The sequence below is a fragment of the Glycine soja genome, chromosome 10 (genome assembly GCF_004193775.1).
Source record: "Glycine soja cultivar W05 chromosome 10, ASM419377v2, whole genome shotgun sequence".
Lineage (NCBI taxonomy): Eukaryota > Viridiplantae > Streptophyta > Magnoliopsida > Fabales > Fabaceae > Glycine > Glycine soja.
This window is the reverse complement of record NC_041011.1, coordinates 2,868,687-2,889,394: the sequence shown is the minus strand read 5'-3', so window position 1 is coordinate 2,889,394 and position 20,708 is coordinate 2,868,687. Positions and strand designations below refer to the sequence as shown.

Genomic DNA, 20,708 nt, shown 5'->3' with positions numbered 1-20,708 from the left:
GTACTAACTGTCTAGTATTTATTATATAAACCCGACTCATTTTAAAAAAAAAAAAAATGAAATCACCAAAAAGAAGCGCGCCAAGTCTCCCGCGCGGGTTCTTATATATCCCTTGGTACATCCTCCAATCTCAAACCTTTCTCCCACACACTATGGATCATTCCCATATCGCGGCCGCTCTCTCAGCCCCCCACGGCGGAGACGCCTCCGATGCCGCCAAGCGCGGCAAGAAGCGCGGCAGTTACAACTGCGGCCGCTGCGGCCTCCCGAAGAAGGGCCACAACTGCACCGTGAAAACTCCCGCCTCCACCGCCGCGGCAACTCCCGATTCGTCCCTCTCCATTGTCTCCTTACCTTCCTCGTCCGCTGTGCCAAGTCTCCGACAGTCTCCGTCGAATCTCGGTCGCGCGTTGTCGTTCGATGATTTCGATGAACCTGCTCTTGTTGTCGATCGGTACGAACCAGATGAAAAAGTGGATTCCGATGTGTTCGATGAGACCAATCCGGATCTGGATCTGGACGCCGATGCGGGGGGACTACCGGCGAGTCTCATGTGGGAAGTGATGAGGAGGCTGCCACCGCCGGGGCTGTTGTCCGCCGCAAAGGTTTGCAAGGGATGGAGGGATACGACGAAGAGGCTGTGGAGAGCGGTGGAGGAATTGAAAATTAGGGTTCCAGCTAACGTTCCTGTCAGATTTGTTGCCTCGATGTTGCAAAAGTGCCCTGGGATTGTGAGACTCTCGCTTAGAATGGAGAGGTAGGATCTAGATCTGCGATATTGTTTTGATTGAACAATGATGAGTAAAAATGATATGAATTGTTCAGAAATTGTTTGATGATTTTTATAAAAATGATACAGACAACATGAAAACGATACCAATATCGGGTGGTATCTTAAACATGTGGTAAATTTAACCCCTTGAATGGATTTTCCATGCCTTGAAAGATTAGTCTCGAATCTCGATGCTAGATAACTAGGGCACCAAAAAATAAAAGGCTTGGATTTTGGGAATGGGAATGAGATTGGGATTGCATTGCCAATTTATTAATAGGCAGGTTTTTTTTTCTTGTATGAATCTAACCTGTTATTGCGTTGCAGTGATTTTGATTCAACTATGTTGGCTTGCATTGCCTTCTCGTGCCCTAATCTTGAGTGTATGAAGATCTTGACGTTTGATGCTGCAATCATTCGGATCAATGGGTATTACTTGTTATCTTTTTAATTTTTAAACGTTTTTTTTTTCTAGTTTCTAATTTTTTATGGAGAATTGTACTTGATTCTCTTTTTAATTTTTAAACATTTTTTTCTAGTTTCTAATTTTCTATGGAGAATTAAGTTTTTCAGTAATTGAGTACCTGATTATGCAATTTATGAATGGTATGATTTTAAACAAGTGCACAACATGACCGTTGTGCGGTGTTGAACCATTTAATGCCAGTGATTTAATGATTCCTCCTAAGGTTTCAGAATTTTGGTGTATTTGACATTGTTCTATGGGGTGAATGTGAGTTATTTTTACTCTATATCAGATTGTATGTGGTTGAAGTCTTGATGGCACATTGTCATGTGATAGATTGTTACTCTGCGTTTATTGGCTGGTGATGTAACTTTTTTTTTGTCCCATTACAGCTTTATATTTCAGAAGATAGTTTTTGTTCTCTGTTTGGATAAAATTAACTATATTGGCAGTTCTGTTAAGAATTATTGTACCAAATACTAATTTCTTGAAGATTAGTTCGAAGTTTGTTATCTGATTTCTGTTCAATCTTTTATGCAGTCAAATTGTCATCATTCTATGCTTATATGAGATTAGATAAGCATATTCAAGTTTAGCCAAAGAATGCTGTGTTTTGCTTTTTAGCTTTATCTGATATTCAATTATGAAAATGCAGAGATGAATTAGGCCGATTTGTTGCTGATAAAAAAAGTCTCAAAAGCCTCAAGATGGAAGGTTGTTCTAACCTGGGGGGTTTTGTCCTCTGTTCATCTAGTCTTTCTACACTCTGGTTATCAGATCTGCACTCTCTCTCTAAGATGGTGATTATTGCCTTTTCTTTCTCCTATGTTATTATATGACGTGATCAATAACTAAATTGATTCTGTTGAGCTTGGCATTCTGTGTGAACTCTAGTTGCTAACAGATGCGTTAAATTGTAGGTATTTAATTGTCCCCAGTTGAGAGAGATTTCCTTGGAGTTTTCTTGCCTAGAAAATGATAGTACGGATCTCAAAACTATGATTGAAGGTTTGGGAAGGAGTTGCCCGAGATTGCAAAACATACATATAGCTTCGATACGGCTTTCACACTCCGCTGTGCTTGCTCTTACAGCTGCTCAGTTGAGGTTTGTCATTTGTTTTTGGCATCTTAATCTCTACTTTTTCAGCCATCATTGACAATATCCCTTCATGTTGAGATTGATTCCCTTGAAATTCAAGATTGCAATCTACAATGCTTTGAACTTTGTATCTGTATGAGTTCATTGTTTCATAACCATCAACATTTTATTAGACTGAGTAGGATCAAGTCCAATTTCTACTGCACACTGAAAATGGTGCATAAGAAAGGAAATGAAACAAATAACATGTCTACAATATTAGTATGTATACACCCTCACATGCACACACACGAATAACTGGAAAACAATCAAATTTAATTCTATTCCTGACTTTAATATTTATATCTGAAATCCCACGGGAATGCCTTTATATAATCATTGTAAATGTTGTTTTTATTTATGATGAGCTTACTGAAGTTTTGTTTTAATACAATTAAGGGGGCTGCGAATGCTTTCTCTTGTTCTTGGATCTGAAATCACTGATGCATCTGTTGCTGCCATTGCCTCAAGCTATCCAAATCTTGAATTGCTTGATCTCAGTGGGTATGTATCTGTACCCATTCTAATTGCAATCAAATTTTTCATAGGAGTCTTGAAATTGTAGTATCCTTGGGGACCAAGAAAAGAATATATGAAACTCAATGCTGCCTGCAAATATAATGGAAATTATAATAAAACAATTTATATTTCAAGTATGCATTTTTGTTCTTAATTTTGTTGTTTATCCCTTAGAAATCATGTATAACAGATAAATTTTTGTCACAGATCTGGTGTTAGTGACAGTGGCATTAGTATGATTTGCAATGTGTTCCCTGATACCTTGACAAGACTCCTGCTTGCTCTTTGCCCTAATGTGACTTCAAGTAATCTCCTATTACATAATTAATCTACAAAACTTTCATGCTAGCTTATGCTTCTGCTTTCTAATCTGCTGTTATGTGATTCAGGTGGTATTCAATTTGCTACATTTCAGTTGCCACACCTTGAAATTATGGACTGTGGCATGACCATATGTGATCCTAATACGGAAAATCCAACTGCTGACGAAAACAACTGCAATTTGCAGAAGACATCTGGCGTTAATGTACACCTAATAAACCAAAAGCTAATCATCAAACATAGCCGTTTAAAGAAACTCAGTTTGTGGGGTTGCACTGGCTTAGATGTGAGTTTTATATTAGACTGAAGAGTAAAGATCTTTATGCTATTCTTTCCAAGGCTTCTAATCCTTGTATTTTCTTTTCAATTAATATGTAGGCCCTATACTTAAACTGCCCACGACTCATTGATCTGAATCTGAATTCTTGTTCAAATTTGCATCCAGGTAATCATTTCATGTTCCTGTTCTTTAGTAATTATCATGTGAAAATTTAATTCAGCACATCAAGATTTCCTTTACAATTGTAAGATTGATTATTTTCATTAAATTAACTGGTTCAGGGAGACTGTTGCTCCAGTGCCCCAATTTGGAAAATGTGCATGCATCTGGTTGTCAGGATATGTTAATAGGGGCCATCCAAAGTCAGGTAACAAAGCAATTCTCCAGATAAATTCTTCCATAATAAGTTAATTTGCTGAGATGTATGCTTCATGAATCGATACTGGATCTGAAGAAATAGATGGTGCTATAAAATTGCAGTTTGTGAATAAACATATTTACTTTTACCTAAATTAAATGGTTTGATTCCAGGCCTCTTCGGTTCTGATATATGTTCTTAATGTGTTTGCAGGTCCACGATGCTTCTGCTGAGATGGAAAACCATTCACAATCTAAACGTCTACCTGATGGCTCCAAAAGGATTCGGGTTCCACATTTACTTAGTGAGGAAGAGGTAATATAGCATGTTTTACTATACAACTTTTCTTGGCTTGTGTGTTAAAAGCACCAGGAAGCTATTTATTTCTGTGTTAGGCATACAGTAAGTAAGGTTGTGCATCAATAATACAGAAGGATCATATACTTGTTAAGTGAATTGGTGTTTGTTTCAATCCCCTTAGAAAAGAAGATTTTGATTTAGAAATAGCATAGTTTTCTTAACTCGTTCTATGTTTTGCATTGTTACACACACTGATTTTATTTTCAATTTTGTTTATTTGCAGTTCCCTGAACCTGAAAAAAAACGGAGAAAGATCGAGAGACAGCTTTGTAATGTGCTTCTGGACTGATAATAATTGCTTCCACATTTTTTTATTGAACTCTTAATTTATATAAAATTCATTTCTTTTTTTAATCTTTATCAATCAATAGAAGTGATCTGGTAGGAATATTGGTGCGGGATATATTTATGTTTTTATTTGGTTCAAAGTCATCACTACTCTACTTATGGCTTTGATAGTCGGTCCTCCAATTGGGTAAAGGGGATGGTTGTGTGAGATTCTCAACAGTTATTGTTGATATTCCCTAATATGAATCACTAACTCATTACGTGTGTTAACATTAGATTATCCAGGAGTAGATTACAGGTTAAACGAGCTAGAGTCATAACATTGGCGTCTAAATGTGATGTAAAATGAGTAGAGTCTTCGTATTATTTTAGATAGATTAGGGAGTAAAAAAGCTAGTCTGAGTGCTTGATTAAGTTTATTATTTATAATATTGGTATTTTGATAAGTGTTTGAAGGTGATGGATATAATGATTCAGAGTCTTTGAAGGTGATAAATAGCATGATTTTAGAGTCTTTGAAGGTGGTGAATACCACGATTAAAATCATGTCTTCAAACTAAACAAGAGATATGTAATTTTATAGGAGTTTTTAGTGGCTTTGGTTTTTTTTTTCGGTACTAGGGAAAAACCACGAAAAAAAACTTAGGGAGCCTTAAGGCATAGCAACAACTCTCTTAACATCATCAGAAACTGGAGCTGTTGAAGCACAAGGTAATTCATCCAAAAGGAAGGAAGTCCAACTTCTTAGACGGCCAAATTTAGCAGCTAGTCAGCAGCAAAATTGGCTTCCCTCTTAATGTGCACAAGAGAATAAAGCCTCCCATGTGCCAGAAGCATCCTCCTAATATCCAAGATTAAAGGTCTCAAAGATTGAGGAGCATTCTTGATCCCTTCAACCATTTGCACAACCTCAAGCACATCCATTTTGGATAAGGCAGATTGGATACCATACTTCAAGCTCCAAAGTTTTGCTAAGATAACACTACAATAGCCTAGCCGTTTGGAAAAATAGCTCAGAATCTTTCCTTTCAAATCATGAATGATCCCACCATAGGCTCCCGTGTACGAATCAGGCTAGGAAGATCCATCAATATTAATTTTCACTGGTCCATTAGGAGGAAGCTTCCAAATAGTAGTCTCATCCTTTGTGCCATCAGCAAAGATAGAAAGATGACAAGAGGTGAGATACTTATGCGCCTGAATGGTTTGGGCTAAGACCTGATAAATCAAGCCAGATTGTAGCATAGGACTTCTTCCTTTCCTATCATTCTAGAGGTGATACACCATAATCCCAAAAAAGGATGACTAGGAACCGACAGGGGCCTTGAGATTTTGCTCTTTAAGATAAAGGCAATCCAATCATGAAGACCAAGGCTAAAAAAATTAGCCCACTGATCCTAATGAATAAATTGATTCCACACTTCCTCACAATCACAAAGGGTATGCATAATGGATTCATCATCAGTCTTGCATCTCAGATAAAGGCTATCATTCGTCATATGTCTCTTAACTCTAAGATCATTAGTCAGAAGACGAGCATGCATGAGTTTCTAGAGGAAGAGCTTAATGCGTTGAGGTCCCTGTCACTTCCAGATACTAGGAAAATGTAAATTATCAGGAACAGAAATGGGATCATTAGGAGTGGATAAATAGTGATAGGCATTACTAATTGAAAACTTCCCATCTTGAGAACCTTTCGAAAGAGGCATTAAGCTGTAAAAAAAAATAATGTTTCTTCATACTAACAAATTGGTCCATCAAAATTCCTAATGACATTTGAGTTTATTCAAGTCAACAACACACCTAACAAATTTCTAACTATAAAAAAGTCCAACAATGCCACATATATTCGCTCATTTGGATTAACAGAGATATTTAATGGTGGGATGAATTTGTTACACTTTTTATAAATCGAGCAACAATTTTATTTTTTGATAATTTAGGGACTTAAGTGTCAGCTTTACAATTTTAAGGATTAAATTAGATATTTATCCAAGATTTTCTTCAAAAGTGATCAATAAAATAAAACTGAGCTTTACAATTTTAAGTACTAAATTAGATATTTATCCAAAATTTTCTCCAAAAATGATCAATAAAATAAAACTGAGATAGTAATTTTAAACTATATCTACGTTAATTTTAATTGAAGATTTTAAATTGGAACATGTCATAAGAAATAATTCTCCATGTGAAAGAAGCAGGCCCTTGTGTCCCTTGCTCAGTTGCTCCCATGGAGAAGTATAGTATTATAGTATAGTGACTTTAATAGCTTCTCAAACCATATGATAATGGCCAGTTTCTGTGCGTTATTTTCAATCACCACGTACCTAATAAAGAGAAAAGGAATTTTCTTTTAGTGAAATTCACAAAGTTTCCTTTAATAGCTTGGCAAGTTAAAGTGGATTTGAACAAGCTTCCACAAAATGGTGAAGCAACAATTGTGGTTCAGACTATCACATTGCTATTTCATTGCACAAACAGACATGGCAAGTAGTAGTTTTCATGACATATTCTGAAATAAAAATAATCTGCGTTTGGTAATCAGGTAGAAATGAAAGCAACAATTTGAAGTTATATAAGCATATTTTCTCGCAAAGTAATTGTCGGAAGAATACATCACTGTCGTATTAAATAGTTATTAATTCGGCGACGGTGACTCATTATTGTGTTAAAGAGTCATTAATTCAGTGACATTGACTCATTAACAACACTACTGTAAGGTCAGAAGATCCTTTACCCTACCTAAAAGTGCGAAAAATGTTACTATTACATCACGTATCTCAAATTCTCAATACTTATTTGTAGCACAATGAAAATTAAATTACATATTAGGGATTCATTTACTAATTAAATGTAATAGAAGTATACAAATGTGAAGGGATACGTGCCTCCTGCAAATGGACACTAATTGGCATTTCACTTTATATATATTAAAAAATTTAAAATTATATATATATATATATATATATTATATATATATATAAGTATTTAATTAATATTATTTGATGAAGAAAAATTTATTTATATTTTAAAATCCAAAATAACAATTGAAGTATTAAAGTTGATAATATAAGTCTATAAATAATAATTCAATAATATAATTATACCAGTATGGAGTTTTTCTTGGAATGTTTTTTTTTTTTTTTGTTTTTTTATGCGAAACGGATTTTAAAAAACGATCCGAGTCGTCGAGTTTATCTCAAATCGGTTGGATTTGATCAGGTCTGATCTGGTCGTCTTGAATCAGATGCATGATCGGTCCAATAACCAAATCGGTCTAATTATATCATCGGATCCCGATTAGACCGGTCTAACCGACCGGATCGAACTAACTTTTTAAACCATGTATAGCACATACACTAGTGATCACCGAATTTTCCATTAAAAAACGTGTGTTTAAGAGAAATGAACGATCATATAGCATAAACACTAGCCATCACCGGTCGAATTTTCCATTAAAAAGTATGTGTGTGTGAAAGATCATTTATACTTAGGATAGTATTTTTTTTTTTAGAGAAATACTTATTTAGGAAAATAAAAAATAATATGAATGAGTTTTCGTAATCAGGAGTGATAATAAAAATTAAAATTTTCTTTGATGGGAAGAATTTTAGGGGAAAAATGTTATCCTAATTCAAAGTAGATAAAACCTTTAAATTAATTTAAAGACAAATATTATGAAAAGAATTACATTTATAATTGAAAATAAAGGCTTAGATACATGATTTTTCAAGTCATTAGACCTTATCTTATTTCACTGGATCAACTTTTTTTTTGTATCGAATATATATATATATATATATATATATATATTTTTTTTTTTCTTTAACTCTACATATTTTATTTTTCCTCTTTTGGCACCAAAATTTTTATGACCCCTGTATTAGTGATGAAAGCAATTCTCGTCACTGAATTTTGTAACTAGCTAGTTTTTTTTTCCTCTTATGTCTAATTATAAGTGGTTTTCAGGTTTAATTTTGATATTTGTGAATGTAAGATATTTTAAATTAGAATAATATCATTTATATAGTAAATTTATATAATAATTTATCATTATTTTTTCTCTTTATCTCATTTCATCATATATATTAACCATCTTATTTTACATTAATATTCTATCTTCTTCTTACTCTTACAATAATTTTATACATAAGGAGAAATATAAAAAGAAGACAGAAATAATGTGAGATATGTTATTAAATGTGTCACAATAAAAAGAAAAAGTAAGTTCATATAGAGAGATTGTTATAGTTTATATATATATATATATATATATATATATATATATATATATAAATATGAAATTAAAAGAATAATAAAGTTAACTTATATTAATGAGCATGCATAAATGATTTTTGAGCGTGCACATGATCCTGTCCCCCAATCCATCATGTTTAGGGAACATTTCAAGTACTATCTACTCGGTTTCTATACCTAAAACAAAAAACTAACGTCCAAGCAATACATTTTTAATATTACACAAATAAAAAATTTGATTAATATAGAAGGAATCAATTATAACGGGGAGAGAAAAAAAGGACAACTTGAAAAGTAGAAAATGAAAAATATATAGCTACTACAACAGACAAGCAAATTATTAAACTTATTATTATGCAAGCACACAACAAGTAAATAAATAAGAAAGTCTTGCAACATAATTTAGAGTTATTATATCGTTTCTGTTCATAATTTATACTTAAGACATCTCACAACTTTGTTTGAAATATATATTACATAACAAACCATAATTAATGATACACAGATTTAATTAACTATATTTTTAACACCCTGCTCTGTCGATCTGTGTCTGCTGCAGCTTAACCTTGCTTCTTCAGTTGCTAAGTCGATCTACTGGGCACCACTAACGATGATGGAGCAGGTTTTGGACTGGAAATTACTACTAGTCTAGCTCCTGTTCTTGCATTTCTCCACGGCTCTTGGTGCTGAAGCACAATAAATTAAACGAGTTTCTTTTCAGAATATGCATGTTAATTTAATTTCTTTGAATTAATTAAATCGGCACAATCCCTTACCAACATGGATGTTAAACATGTTAATGGTCATCATATGACTTAATGGAAGGATTAGTTATACATGGAATCATGGCTAATAAGTAGGGTTTCCTTTTTGATGTAAAAAGTACTAGAAAAAGTTTAAGTACGTAAGAGAAATTAAGATACTAACCCAGTCCAATAGCTTCCTTTCCTTTCATGATACGTAAACGCTTGCATGATTCAACAAACATCCTGGTTGACATAAAGAAAAAAAATTTCATGTTAATATAACTAATTACATAGTAATGGGGTGATACTCTAAATATATGGGAGGCTGTTTCGAAAATTTTCCATGGTTTATCAATGCTATAGTTTGTGTGTTCATTGTCATCTTGGAAAAAAAAATGACATCTCAAAAGACATATTGTATATTTTTATGACTCTTGGTGTACCAATAATTAACCAAAACAACATCACTAATTGGTTAGCACAATAAAAGGATGTACTTATTCTGATGCACATGGACATGATAAAAAAAAATCAAGATGATAACCCATGATTTCCTTAGAACATGCATAATATTTTACGCAAAGTTTCTTGGATAAGGACTAGTTTTGAAGTAACATTGTGATGTGCATATCAAGCTCCTGTCTTCTTTTTTCTGCCTTTTGTGTTCCATATTCTTTTTCATTGAAACTATTACAAGGTCAAATTATTGCAACCAAAATAATTTCGATCGGGTCATCAAGTGGAGAAAAAAAAAACTTACTCCCATGGCACATCACCGACAAGCATCCAGTCGCCATCCCTGTCTTCATAGGTCGGGACATAGTCGGAGCTGTTCAGAAGATCCATCAACTTGCTCTCATTCATGAAATCCTTGAAGCCTTGGGATTCACAATTTCCTTAAATATATCAAGAACACACCAATAATTAATACCATCGAATCAGCTGCACGATTCAATTTTATATTCACATACACCATTAGTTAACTTTCTACAAAATCAAATTTAAGATCCATATCTTTTGGTAGTTATATTAAAGAGAAAACAAACTAGATACTGATACGTAAAAGTTATGATCAGTCATTAAATTCTATATAAAAAAAAGTTAATGTATGGTAAATTATGGATTAATTATAGTTACCAATGGTGAAGGAGCTAAACATTTTGCCCAAGGCATCAGAGAGCTCAGGGTAACTCTTGTACATCTTCAAGTCAACTTTGCGGAGGTAAGGTGCTCCATCCATGCTAACTTTGACAAAGCTTGCATTAGGGCTGTTCTTCTCGCTTTCCTCTCCGCCGCTGCTCTTTTGGGCTGCAAACATGTTCTTCCGGAAAGACCTTACAGGTGGCCATCCCACCACTTGCGCCCTAAAATGTTCATTTTGTTTTAATTCATTAATATTCGTAAAATCACTTGATTCACTTCATAATTGGAGGGGTTGGGGATGAAATTATGCATATAATGAAACTAAAATTAAATAAATTAATTACACACACATGAAGTTAATTAGTTTCCTTGAAGAACTAGTTGATTAGCCTTGAAATTTATAACTTGGCTGCACATCAAGACTGAGGATAAAGGAAAATTGTGTTTCTATTTATGGATTTGTTAATCCAATTTTCTATTTGTTTCTTTACACATAGAAATAGATAAGCATCTATAGATATGGATTTGCTTAATTGTTTCATACATCGCATGTTAAACAGTCCGCGAAAGAAGATATACATATATGATACATATAATGAAAACTTATAGAATTAGTATATAACTATAAGACTGTTGGCATTATCATCCGTACATATATAACTAGCTACCCAAACTATTTGAAGGCATGTAGATCGTATTTCTAGCAAAAAAACGGTATCCGAGAGCTGAAGGCATCTAGAGTTTTAGTATTCTTGGTTGTCTCTCTCTCTTACGAATCTATTTTTCAGTCTGTGTCATTAATTTCTTCTTTATTTCTCATGATCTTTCGATCCTTTTGGCTTCCATTTCTATCTCTTTTCCATTCGGGCACCCCAAATTAGCCATATAATAAATATAAGCACAATATTATCCTTAATTATATTTATATGTTTAATTCCATGCAAGATCAAGTAATTGCAAATAGAAAATTTACCACGACAATTCATTTTCTTTCAATTTTACACATGCATATGCAAGAAAAAAATGCCACAATTTTTCTTGTAAGTTCAGAATTAGTGACAAAAAACAGTTTCCGTCACTAAGCTTAACTTGGTCTATTGATTTTTTGTATGCTACTGTATTAAATTATTTTAAACTAGTACTTACTTGGCAGGAGGCTTTGCGGGATCGAGAAGAGGAAGATTCTTCTCCTTCGGCGAAGTCTTTGGATTCTCACGTGGATCTGCTCCATCAGTAGTAGCAGCAGCAGAAGCTTCCTTGGGAGAGAGGTTAAGCATCAAATCAACGGAGGTTGTTTCATCGGTTTCAGTTTCAGAGAACCCTCTCTTCCTCACTCCTAATTCCGCAGCAGCTTCAGTTGTTGGCGCGGCTCCATTTCCAGGGAGTCCTAGTCTCAGTCCAAGCCTCAGCTCAGTTTCCTCAAACACCATCTTCTTCTCCTTTCTTCTTGTTTCACTACTCTCCTTTTTCTTTTTCTTTCACTTTATTATGACTCTTTCTCTCTCTAAAAAGCATTCAGGGACTTGATTGTGTTGTAGTACAATAATAATAGTGGGTGGGGGTGAGGTATAGGGGCAGGCACGTTATTACGTTGGAGTTGGGGGGGGGGGGAGCCCTTAAAGTTTGGGTGAGGTTGGCATTAATACAAGGATGCATGGGGTGCTTTGTCATTTTAATGAGTCCATGGGAGCAATGGGCTTGTGCCACGTGGAGGAATGTGCGACCGAGACCTTTACGACCTTGTTGGGATAGGCAACGACATTGTCATGTTATATCCTATGATTGTTGAGTGGAACAAGTGGAAGTGGTTGCCCACTGCTTCTTGCTTATCTATTTCCTTTTTCTTTGTATTATTATTATTATCACTCCCTAGGGTTTCCTCATTTCACCAATACGGTAAATTTACTACTTACTATTTCTATTTTCTTCCGTTTATGAGTTTATCATTCAATAACTATATATGTATCATGTATAAGTTTTTTTCATTTTTGATATCTTTTACTGCATGCGCATGCACATGCACACTCACGAATAGAAACATGTGAATTGGCAGCTGTAAATGTTTTTAATTTCTTCTTTGAGGAAAACGAAAATGGAAGGTACTTTATGTATCTTTCCTTGTGCTGACAATTAATTATTTTGGGATTAAATGTACATTGCATTCTTGTATTCTTCGTCGAGCCAAATCGATCATCGTTGTTGCAGGCATCTGTGAACTGCATTAGTATTTTCATCTTTAAACTTAGCAACAGTTAATTAATTGTCGGTCTGGGATCCGTGATTATTCTGGGACCAGTCAACAAGACTCTAAACTCAAGGACTTCACTTGTCAAGAAGATTCCTATATGTGCTGGTGCTTTGAAAAAATGACTTTCAGTATATGTAAAACTATAATTCAGAAATAGATAATTTATTTTGTAATTAATATTCATGCATCTCAGTTTTCTGTGTAGTTAATTCTTTCTTCTCTCTAGCTAGTAGGCTAGCTATACATAATTTAGTACAGTATGGCTTTAATTGTCAATGAGAGTAGTAGCCAAATAGGCACAGAATACATATTAGTTAAACCAAAATAAATTACTACTGAAAATGACCATTATTGATCTCTAACAAGGAGAACTTTGTTCTAGCGATTGTTATAAATATGTAGTATGTATTTCTCACATGCCTTTAACTAAGAATCTATATTTAATGGGTACGTAGGAGTAATTATCAAACTTAATGCGTTAGTTATTTCTGAAATAGGACACGTCGCTTATTAAGAACCATGGAAGTTCAGATTTCATGTTCTGTGGCACAGAAGCAAATCATCTACATAAAATGAAATTCATCAAGCTTTGGGTTGGCGTGTAGCCTGCATTTTAAGTACACTTAGTGATTACAGTTTTTAGACACAAATAATTATGCATCCCATTTGTTAATTGCCTTCTTAATAATAATCCACTTTATCAATACGTTACTCACATAGTTTAAACATGCTTTTCTTTTGGGACACGTTAAAATTTTTTATATTGGGATGTGCTAAGTGCTGAAGATGGTTAAACAACAGAAATTGTGGGAGCAAAAGTAGATATATGAGAGGCACATTTAACTGTTTGTTGTTACAGCGTGCATGTGTACTGGATTTTGTGGAATATTGATACGTGAGATGTTACTTTAGAAATGTACGAGGACAAGTTGACCTTGCCCACATATATGGCCTCCCTTTAACATTAGGGCAAACCAAACTGGACGAACGTGAGAAAAATAAAAGAAACTGAAGATCATGTCTAAGATTTTCCTAGCCAAGCTAATTAGTTACACCCCGTGTTAGAAACACCAAAATCTTGTTTGGCCATGGCTTTGATTTGTGGGATGACTGTGATCCTCATTATATAATTAAAATTCAGGGACATCTTCTGAAGGACAATGATGTAATCAGTAATCGAGTTCATTAGCATCTAGCTAGTAGAGGAAAAAAAACCACTTTTAAATTTTGAAGATTATAACTTGTGAAAGCATCTTATACATGTGTGTATAAGAGAAACAAATAAAATTTATACATAATTATGAAAGATTAAGAATAAAAGGTTATTTAAAATTACGTGATAATCATTTTTTTAAAAATGTTATTTTTGAAAAAAGCTTACATAATTTTATGCTGAGAAATGCTTGACAACTCTCTAACACATTATTTTTTATTGATTAAAATTTATTAAAAATTATAAAATTAAAAAATACATTAAATAAGACGTGAAACTTACACAATTTTATCATTTTAAATAAAAAATTAATTAAAAGTTTATGTGCTTAAAAGAATATGTTCTTAGTATTTATTTATGTTTAAATTTAATTATTTACAATAAAATTTAAAAAATATTTTTTATTCTGATGTAAAGAAAACTCTCATTTAATACATTTTCTTTTAACACAAATGGGATTGAGAGGAGTAAAATATGATCTCCTATATTGAGTCTCACCCATTTCTTTAAGGCCGGGTGAAATAAACATGTTAGTTTTTCTATAAGCGCCATTCAAATCCAAAAATTATTTTTCCTTACTTTAGTTTGGGACATCATCTCATCTAAATTTTTATATATATAAAAAAATTCTTATGAACTGTAGCTCCAAATACTTTATTTCCATATCCTAACATCACTTTACTATACCAAAACGGTAACGAATGATATATTCTCAACTTAAATACTTGGCTTAATCAATGATTTGACTTTTGTGCCACATATATATCATGTTTTAATTAAGTATAGTAATTTTGTTGTGCTTATCTCTTTTTTAGTGCTATTATGTATAATAATCTCAGAGTATGTGCTGTAATATTTTTTCTTGATTTAGGCAAATCATAATTATTTTATACTAATATGAACATATATATTCTGCCAAAATGTACTTAAATTCATCCAAGTAGTTAATCAATAAATATGATAAAACCATCCATTTTTAATTATCCAGCTTATTGGCATATTTTTGTAATTTTCTCATAAAGCAAGAGCATTTTATTTTGAATAGTCTTTGGCCTCTTTAATTAATACTTTGTTCTAATGTTTTCATACGGCTTTCATCACCTTTATCATGCAAAAGCTTGGGTGGTCCTCCACTATTATTAAGTAAAAAGAAAGAGCTCGAAGTTCTCGATCTTGGTTTAATATATATTTTTCTCAAGGGTAAAATAAAGTGTACATGGAAGAAGATTTTTGTTAAACACGAGTTTCACACAAGGAAGGAAAACAATGGTAGATCATCCGTGAAGTATGAAATAACATGAGGGGGAGAGAATAACGATTAAGCATTGAAGATAGGTACCAAAAATGGTGAAGCAAGTTATTTCCCTCTTACCATTTTCCAGCATCACCCCTAATGTGGTATTGAGATTTGAGAGGGAAGGGTGGAGGCCGTAAGTGGGACCCAAGGGTAACAAAGCCATGTGGTAAGATTCATTGGCTAGAGGTGGATGAAGTGTGAGGGCCCACCAAAGAGCCCATGTGAGTTTGTTGGCCGTATGCACCCTTAAGGGTCAAACCCTATCCCATGTGCGCCGCTGCAGGGCACCCCACTCACTTCCCCTTCAATCCCCCTCAACATCCTCTCTTCTAAATCTAATCTTTTTCTTATTCTCTCGTATATACAAACCTAATAATGAAATCTCTAATCATATATATTTAAATAAAATGTTTATTTGTCAATCATATTATACAATATTATTTATTTATATCGATATAAGTTTTACATTACTGTTTAGATATCTCTAACGCCCATATGACTCAACCATCAACAATGAACAAGAACAATGATTCCTACAAATGGGGCAAAAACAAATCATACTTTATGCCAAACCTTTCCCTGCATTTCTCTCCCTCGCTTATTTGTTCAATATAAAATCCTTGAAATATTCCTCCAATATGACGATGAGCATATGCCTTCAGCAATCAGCACCAACAAGTATGATTAATTAAAGAGGGAGGCGGAAAGACACACAAAGAGATCATGTAACCAAAAATGATTTATTCTGCCTTTTGTTGTGGTTGAAAATAATTGCTCAATGATTAATTATTTTCATTGATCTTAGATATTGCTAGTTTATTCACACGCCGGTGGTTTAAACTTTAAACACTAAGAAAAAACAATAGAGGTCAGACTCTTAGATAGGGTCTAATATGATCTAGCGTGGAACAGAAAAACCAAAAGAACAGAAAGTGATTAATTAAAAAGTTACATAACATATCACATATCATATTATTTGTGGTACCAAAGAGATCGAGACCTCGTGACCTTCAAGCTAACATAACATCATCTGCTTATATAGAATTAACTTGCTTTTCCTAACGTAAAAAGTTTGGTTCCTTTACTTATTCTGAATGATATAGATATATCCAATATGGTGCTTTCAGTTGAGGTTATGACAAACTTCAAATTCGGTTCCTTTGTTACTAAAAGTGTGCACACATCGATAAAGGGTTTCCTTCTCTTGATTATATATACCACCCACCAAATCTAAATAACCATGGTACTTAGAATTTCCATGATGTGGTTCTTTTTGAAAAAAAATTCAGATACTATTTGTGTCAGTACTATGCACATGCCACTGGTTTCGGGTACTAGCTATCCAGGGTCGACTTTAATTTGCAAAAACACAACACAGAATATAGGCACTGCTACGAGAAATTAATTGAGTTCTGTTGTATACCAGCTAGCTAGGCTCATTATTATTCACATGCATATAACTCACATATTTGGCTATGCAGACTATAGATCTAGCAAGTTACATATTCTCTTTCATGAACAAAGCCTTAGTCCTTTACTTAACCTTACCATTGTCTCTTTGCTGACTTGTGCGACATGCATGTTTCTTTTTTATAAATTAAGGGTAACAAGAGAACTTTTTCATTTTTCGTATAAGAGGAGCCTTGTTCCACATGTTTTGTCTCTCTCCCTTTGTTTTTGTTGTTCATAAGAAAACCAAAAAGAACAAAACAAGACTGATCCTAATGTTGAAATCAACTCTATGCTAAGAGAGTAATGTTGTACTAAGCTCATGAGGTGGGTGCAAAGGGCAAACCTCCCAACCTGATCAATCCCTTCTTGCACTTCTCTTAGCTATATATGTCACATTTAACTTGAGATATATATATGTTGTTATAAATAATATATATAGAAAACAAAGAAAACTTGCATAGAAAATAAAGTTAAGAAGATAGAAAACATATGCTAGAAAATTCAGTGCACAAGTAAACGAAAACAGATACTATAAGTAGGATTCTCTTGTAGTTTGAGCTTATGGAAATCCAAACATATCCAACTTTTTTGTTTTTGGTATAAACGACAGAAAGAAGATTTAAAGCATTATAGTTTTGCAGATGAGTGTTTGAGAGAGTGGAAATTGCTTTGATACCCTCAATGGCGGCTGAGCGCAAAAGCCAAAAGGAACCAACAAGATCTCCTTACATGTCATCGTTCCAAATTTCTCCACCATTTATGGTAATATTAGCTAGCGGATAAGAAACCATCAAAATACTGAAAAATGTTAGTTATCTTTGGGAAATACATAACTATTTAGGTTAATGGGTTTCTCACTTGGGCCTCTTTACTCCCCAATGAGATTATAGGGAAAAGAAACAAGATAATGATAACCCATATATATACTCTATTTTGGGGTATATGAGATCAAATGACTACATTACATACAAAGTAATAGATATAACCAACCGTGACAGATGAAGAAATACTTTTTTAGTGAAAGTAAGAAAATAGCTTACAATATTTTCATAGAAAAAATATTATAATTTATTTCATAAAATATATTATTTTATGACAAAAAAAATCTAAAAATATATAGGTAATTTTAATTTTATAAATTATAACTTCCCTCCACGCATTTCATATTTTCATTGTCAAAATTATGAAAAAAATATCTCTATGTAGGCATGTAACTAAACAATCATTGAATAAAAAAATCGGAGGTAGTAGTTTATACTTTAATCAAGATTTCCTAAATTTTATAATTTTATTCATTATTTACATTCTTTTCTTTTAGTCTTAACGAGATTAATTATTGTTCTGTAATTTATTTTTTATTTTTCAATTTTTTAACTTAACTACTTCTGTATTATTTCTTAGTATCTTATTTAAATATTTATTAACTCTTAAATTTCAGTTAAATATTTGTTTTATTTACAGAATTGTAATCTATTCATTAAATATTTTACTTAAATATTTATTACATCTCAAGTTTTAATTAAATATTAGTTAAATACTTTATTTTGTTTAAAAATTAGTATCTATGATCATTAATATTTTATTTAAATATTTATTAACTATTAATTTTAATTAACTATAAATTAGTTGACTATTTTATTTATTTAATGTATTCCATTATCAAATCCCTGAAAACATATTAGACTATTTAAGCTACAAATACTTAATTAAAGTAATTACCACCTACTTATGTTATATATAAATCTAACCCCACATTTTTTTAATGATTTATTTATCATTAAATCATATTACTGTTTCTTACATCGTGTATATAAATTTATTTATTTACAATTTTTTTCATTTAAAATATAGTTATTTAATTTTATTTTATTTTTGACATATCTTATAAATGAAAATAGTAGTATTTCTTAATTTAAATAATTTATTTTCATAATTTTTTGAATTTAAAAGTCTTTGTCCTTAAATTTATTTCTGTTTAATATATTAAAATATTTATTAATATATTTAATTTTTTATTTATAAATATTAGTTAAATTTGAAATATTCATGTAATGCACTATAAACATATTAGTCACCAATGAATCATGAACAGTGAAAAATTCCAACCGAAGTTAATTTAAAATTTATAGATATAAATTGATTTTTTAACATTATAAAAATAACTAATCAACAAACATTAATTGGCATGGAGGAAACAAACATTAAAAAATGCCTTTCAAATTCATGTAAGTGTTTATGAGAGCTTATTTCAATGACTTAGTTATATTATAAAAACAATTTTTACATAAATACTTACATAAAGTTTAGAATTCATTATTCTATACATTTTGAACTTAATATAGTGGAATAGAAAAATATGAGTAATAGTAAATTAAAGAGGACAGCTTAAGCAGGAGGCATGAAGGCATTATACCCAAGTCTTGAATAACACATGTCCTGTGTCGCCCATTATAAAGTCAATGCTCCGCGCAGACTAATGTATTTGGGGGAACAAACAACACATGAACTCATTACTCAACCCCCTTCAACGGATTGGATTTGGGCCTAGAATAAAATAAAACTAACAAAAAGCTTACTAAGTGCTAAGAATTTTATTCTTCTTCTCTGAAGGAAATAATTTATAATTGTGCCAATTAACTGTCAACACATGTTACTGTAACAAAGATTTAGATGATGATTATTTAATATATAAAATGATAGTGTGTTAATTTTTTATTAGTTCGGTCTACCGATCTAAGAAATAGAGTATACTCAAATGTTTTCCATGACTTGGACTTGTAGGTATCCGAGTTCAACCCCCGCAAACACGTGGTGGAGTGGGGATCAGTCAAAGGCAACATTGAAAACAATGACGATTCCTTAACTCCCCCTTTCTCAGGAGATGATAATGGATTTTACTATATTGCATGAAATTCATCACTTTGTGACAGTTTTTCTTTGGTTTTGGGGAGTTACACTTACACATCACTGGTTTAGAGAGACAAGAATGAAAAAAATAATTGAACTTGTTAAAAGTATAAAGAAGTGATGCAGTAATAGCTAGAAAACAGAGGAAAGGAGAAAAATATTATGCAGAAATGGTTCTTATTATTATTATTTTTATCAGCAAGCAGCAAAGGGTTATTTAATCATTGATCATTGCAAATAGTGTAATCATATATCTACGACTACTGGAGTCTTATACACAGCTCCTGTTATCTTATCCTTTGTTATTAGCTATTACTATTATCTTATACTTATGTCGTTATTATTTAATTTTTATTTCATCCATTCTAATTTTTCTGTTATCTCTTGAATTCATGTAATTCTATGTAACTGTACAATAATATTCAATTCACTGCAGTAAAATTATTCCCTTCAATATATTTCTTAATGTTATCTAGAGCTTAATTACTTTCACAAGTCTTTTCCCCCCTCTGATTCCATTGCCTTTGACATCACTATTTCTGCCACCACACTATTGATCATTATTTTTTTTTTCATTTTTTCTTTATCACTTTGGCTTTGTGCTATTAATCCTTAATTCTAACCATTTTCATTGTTTCAACTTATGGAGATAGAGGGGGAATTTAATTATCAGAGATAAAGGGTCAAAGGAACTCATGTATTCATGTTTGTTTCGGAGATAAAAAAAAACTACTATAAATTGAAGGATAACCACAAGAAAACCGTGGGGAGAACTCGACATGCAAGAGCAAATTATAGCCAAAGAAGGTGAAACTACTTCCTCTCAACATTTTGAGGAATTTGTTGAGGAGGTAATTGAAGAACCAATGGCTGAAGAAGCACCACCTAAGCTTCCACTTAGGAACACTCTTGGCAATTATATTGAAACAATAAAGGTTATTAG

At 32.5% G+C, this 20,708-nt stretch overlaps 2 protein-coding genes across 2 annotated transcripts; one reads left to right on the top strand and one right to left on the bottom strand.

Annotated features, from left to right (window-relative positions):
• Window positions 1–118: 118 nt before the first annotated feature.
• On the top strand, window positions 119–4,672 carry LOC114370162 (F-box/LRR-repeat protein 17-like). The gene is made up of 11 exons (XM_028327447.1): window positions 119–757; window positions 1,100–1,201; window positions 1,894–2,038; window positions 2,159–2,343; window positions 2,776–2,880; window positions 3,103–3,200; window positions 3,285–3,502; window positions 3,595–3,661; window positions 3,778–3,863; window positions 4,068–4,169; window positions 4,438–4,672. The coding sequence occupies exons 1-11, from the start codon at window positions 153–155 to the stop codon at window positions 4,501–4,503; spliced, it is 1,779 nt and encodes a 592-aa protein (XP_028183248.1). The 5' UTR covers window positions 119–152; the 3' UTR covers window positions 4,504–4,672.
• A 4,424-nt stretch (window positions 4,673–9,096) lies between these two features.
• LOC114369225 (auxin-induced protein AUX28-like) lies at window positions 9,097–12,252 on the bottom strand. Its single transcript, XM_028326419.1, has 5 exons — window positions 11,795–12,252; window positions 10,643–10,869; window positions 10,266–10,401; window positions 9,687–9,748; window positions 9,097–9,445 (listed from the first exon to the last, which is right to left on the bottom strand). The coding sequence occupies exons 1-5, from the start codon at window positions 12,076–12,078 to the stop codon at window positions 9,408–9,410; spliced, it is 747 nt and encodes a 248-aa protein (XP_028182220.1). The 5' UTR covers window positions 12,079–12,252; the 3' UTR covers window positions 9,097–9,407.
• Between the last annotated feature and the right edge of the window lie 8,456 nt (window positions 12,253–20,708).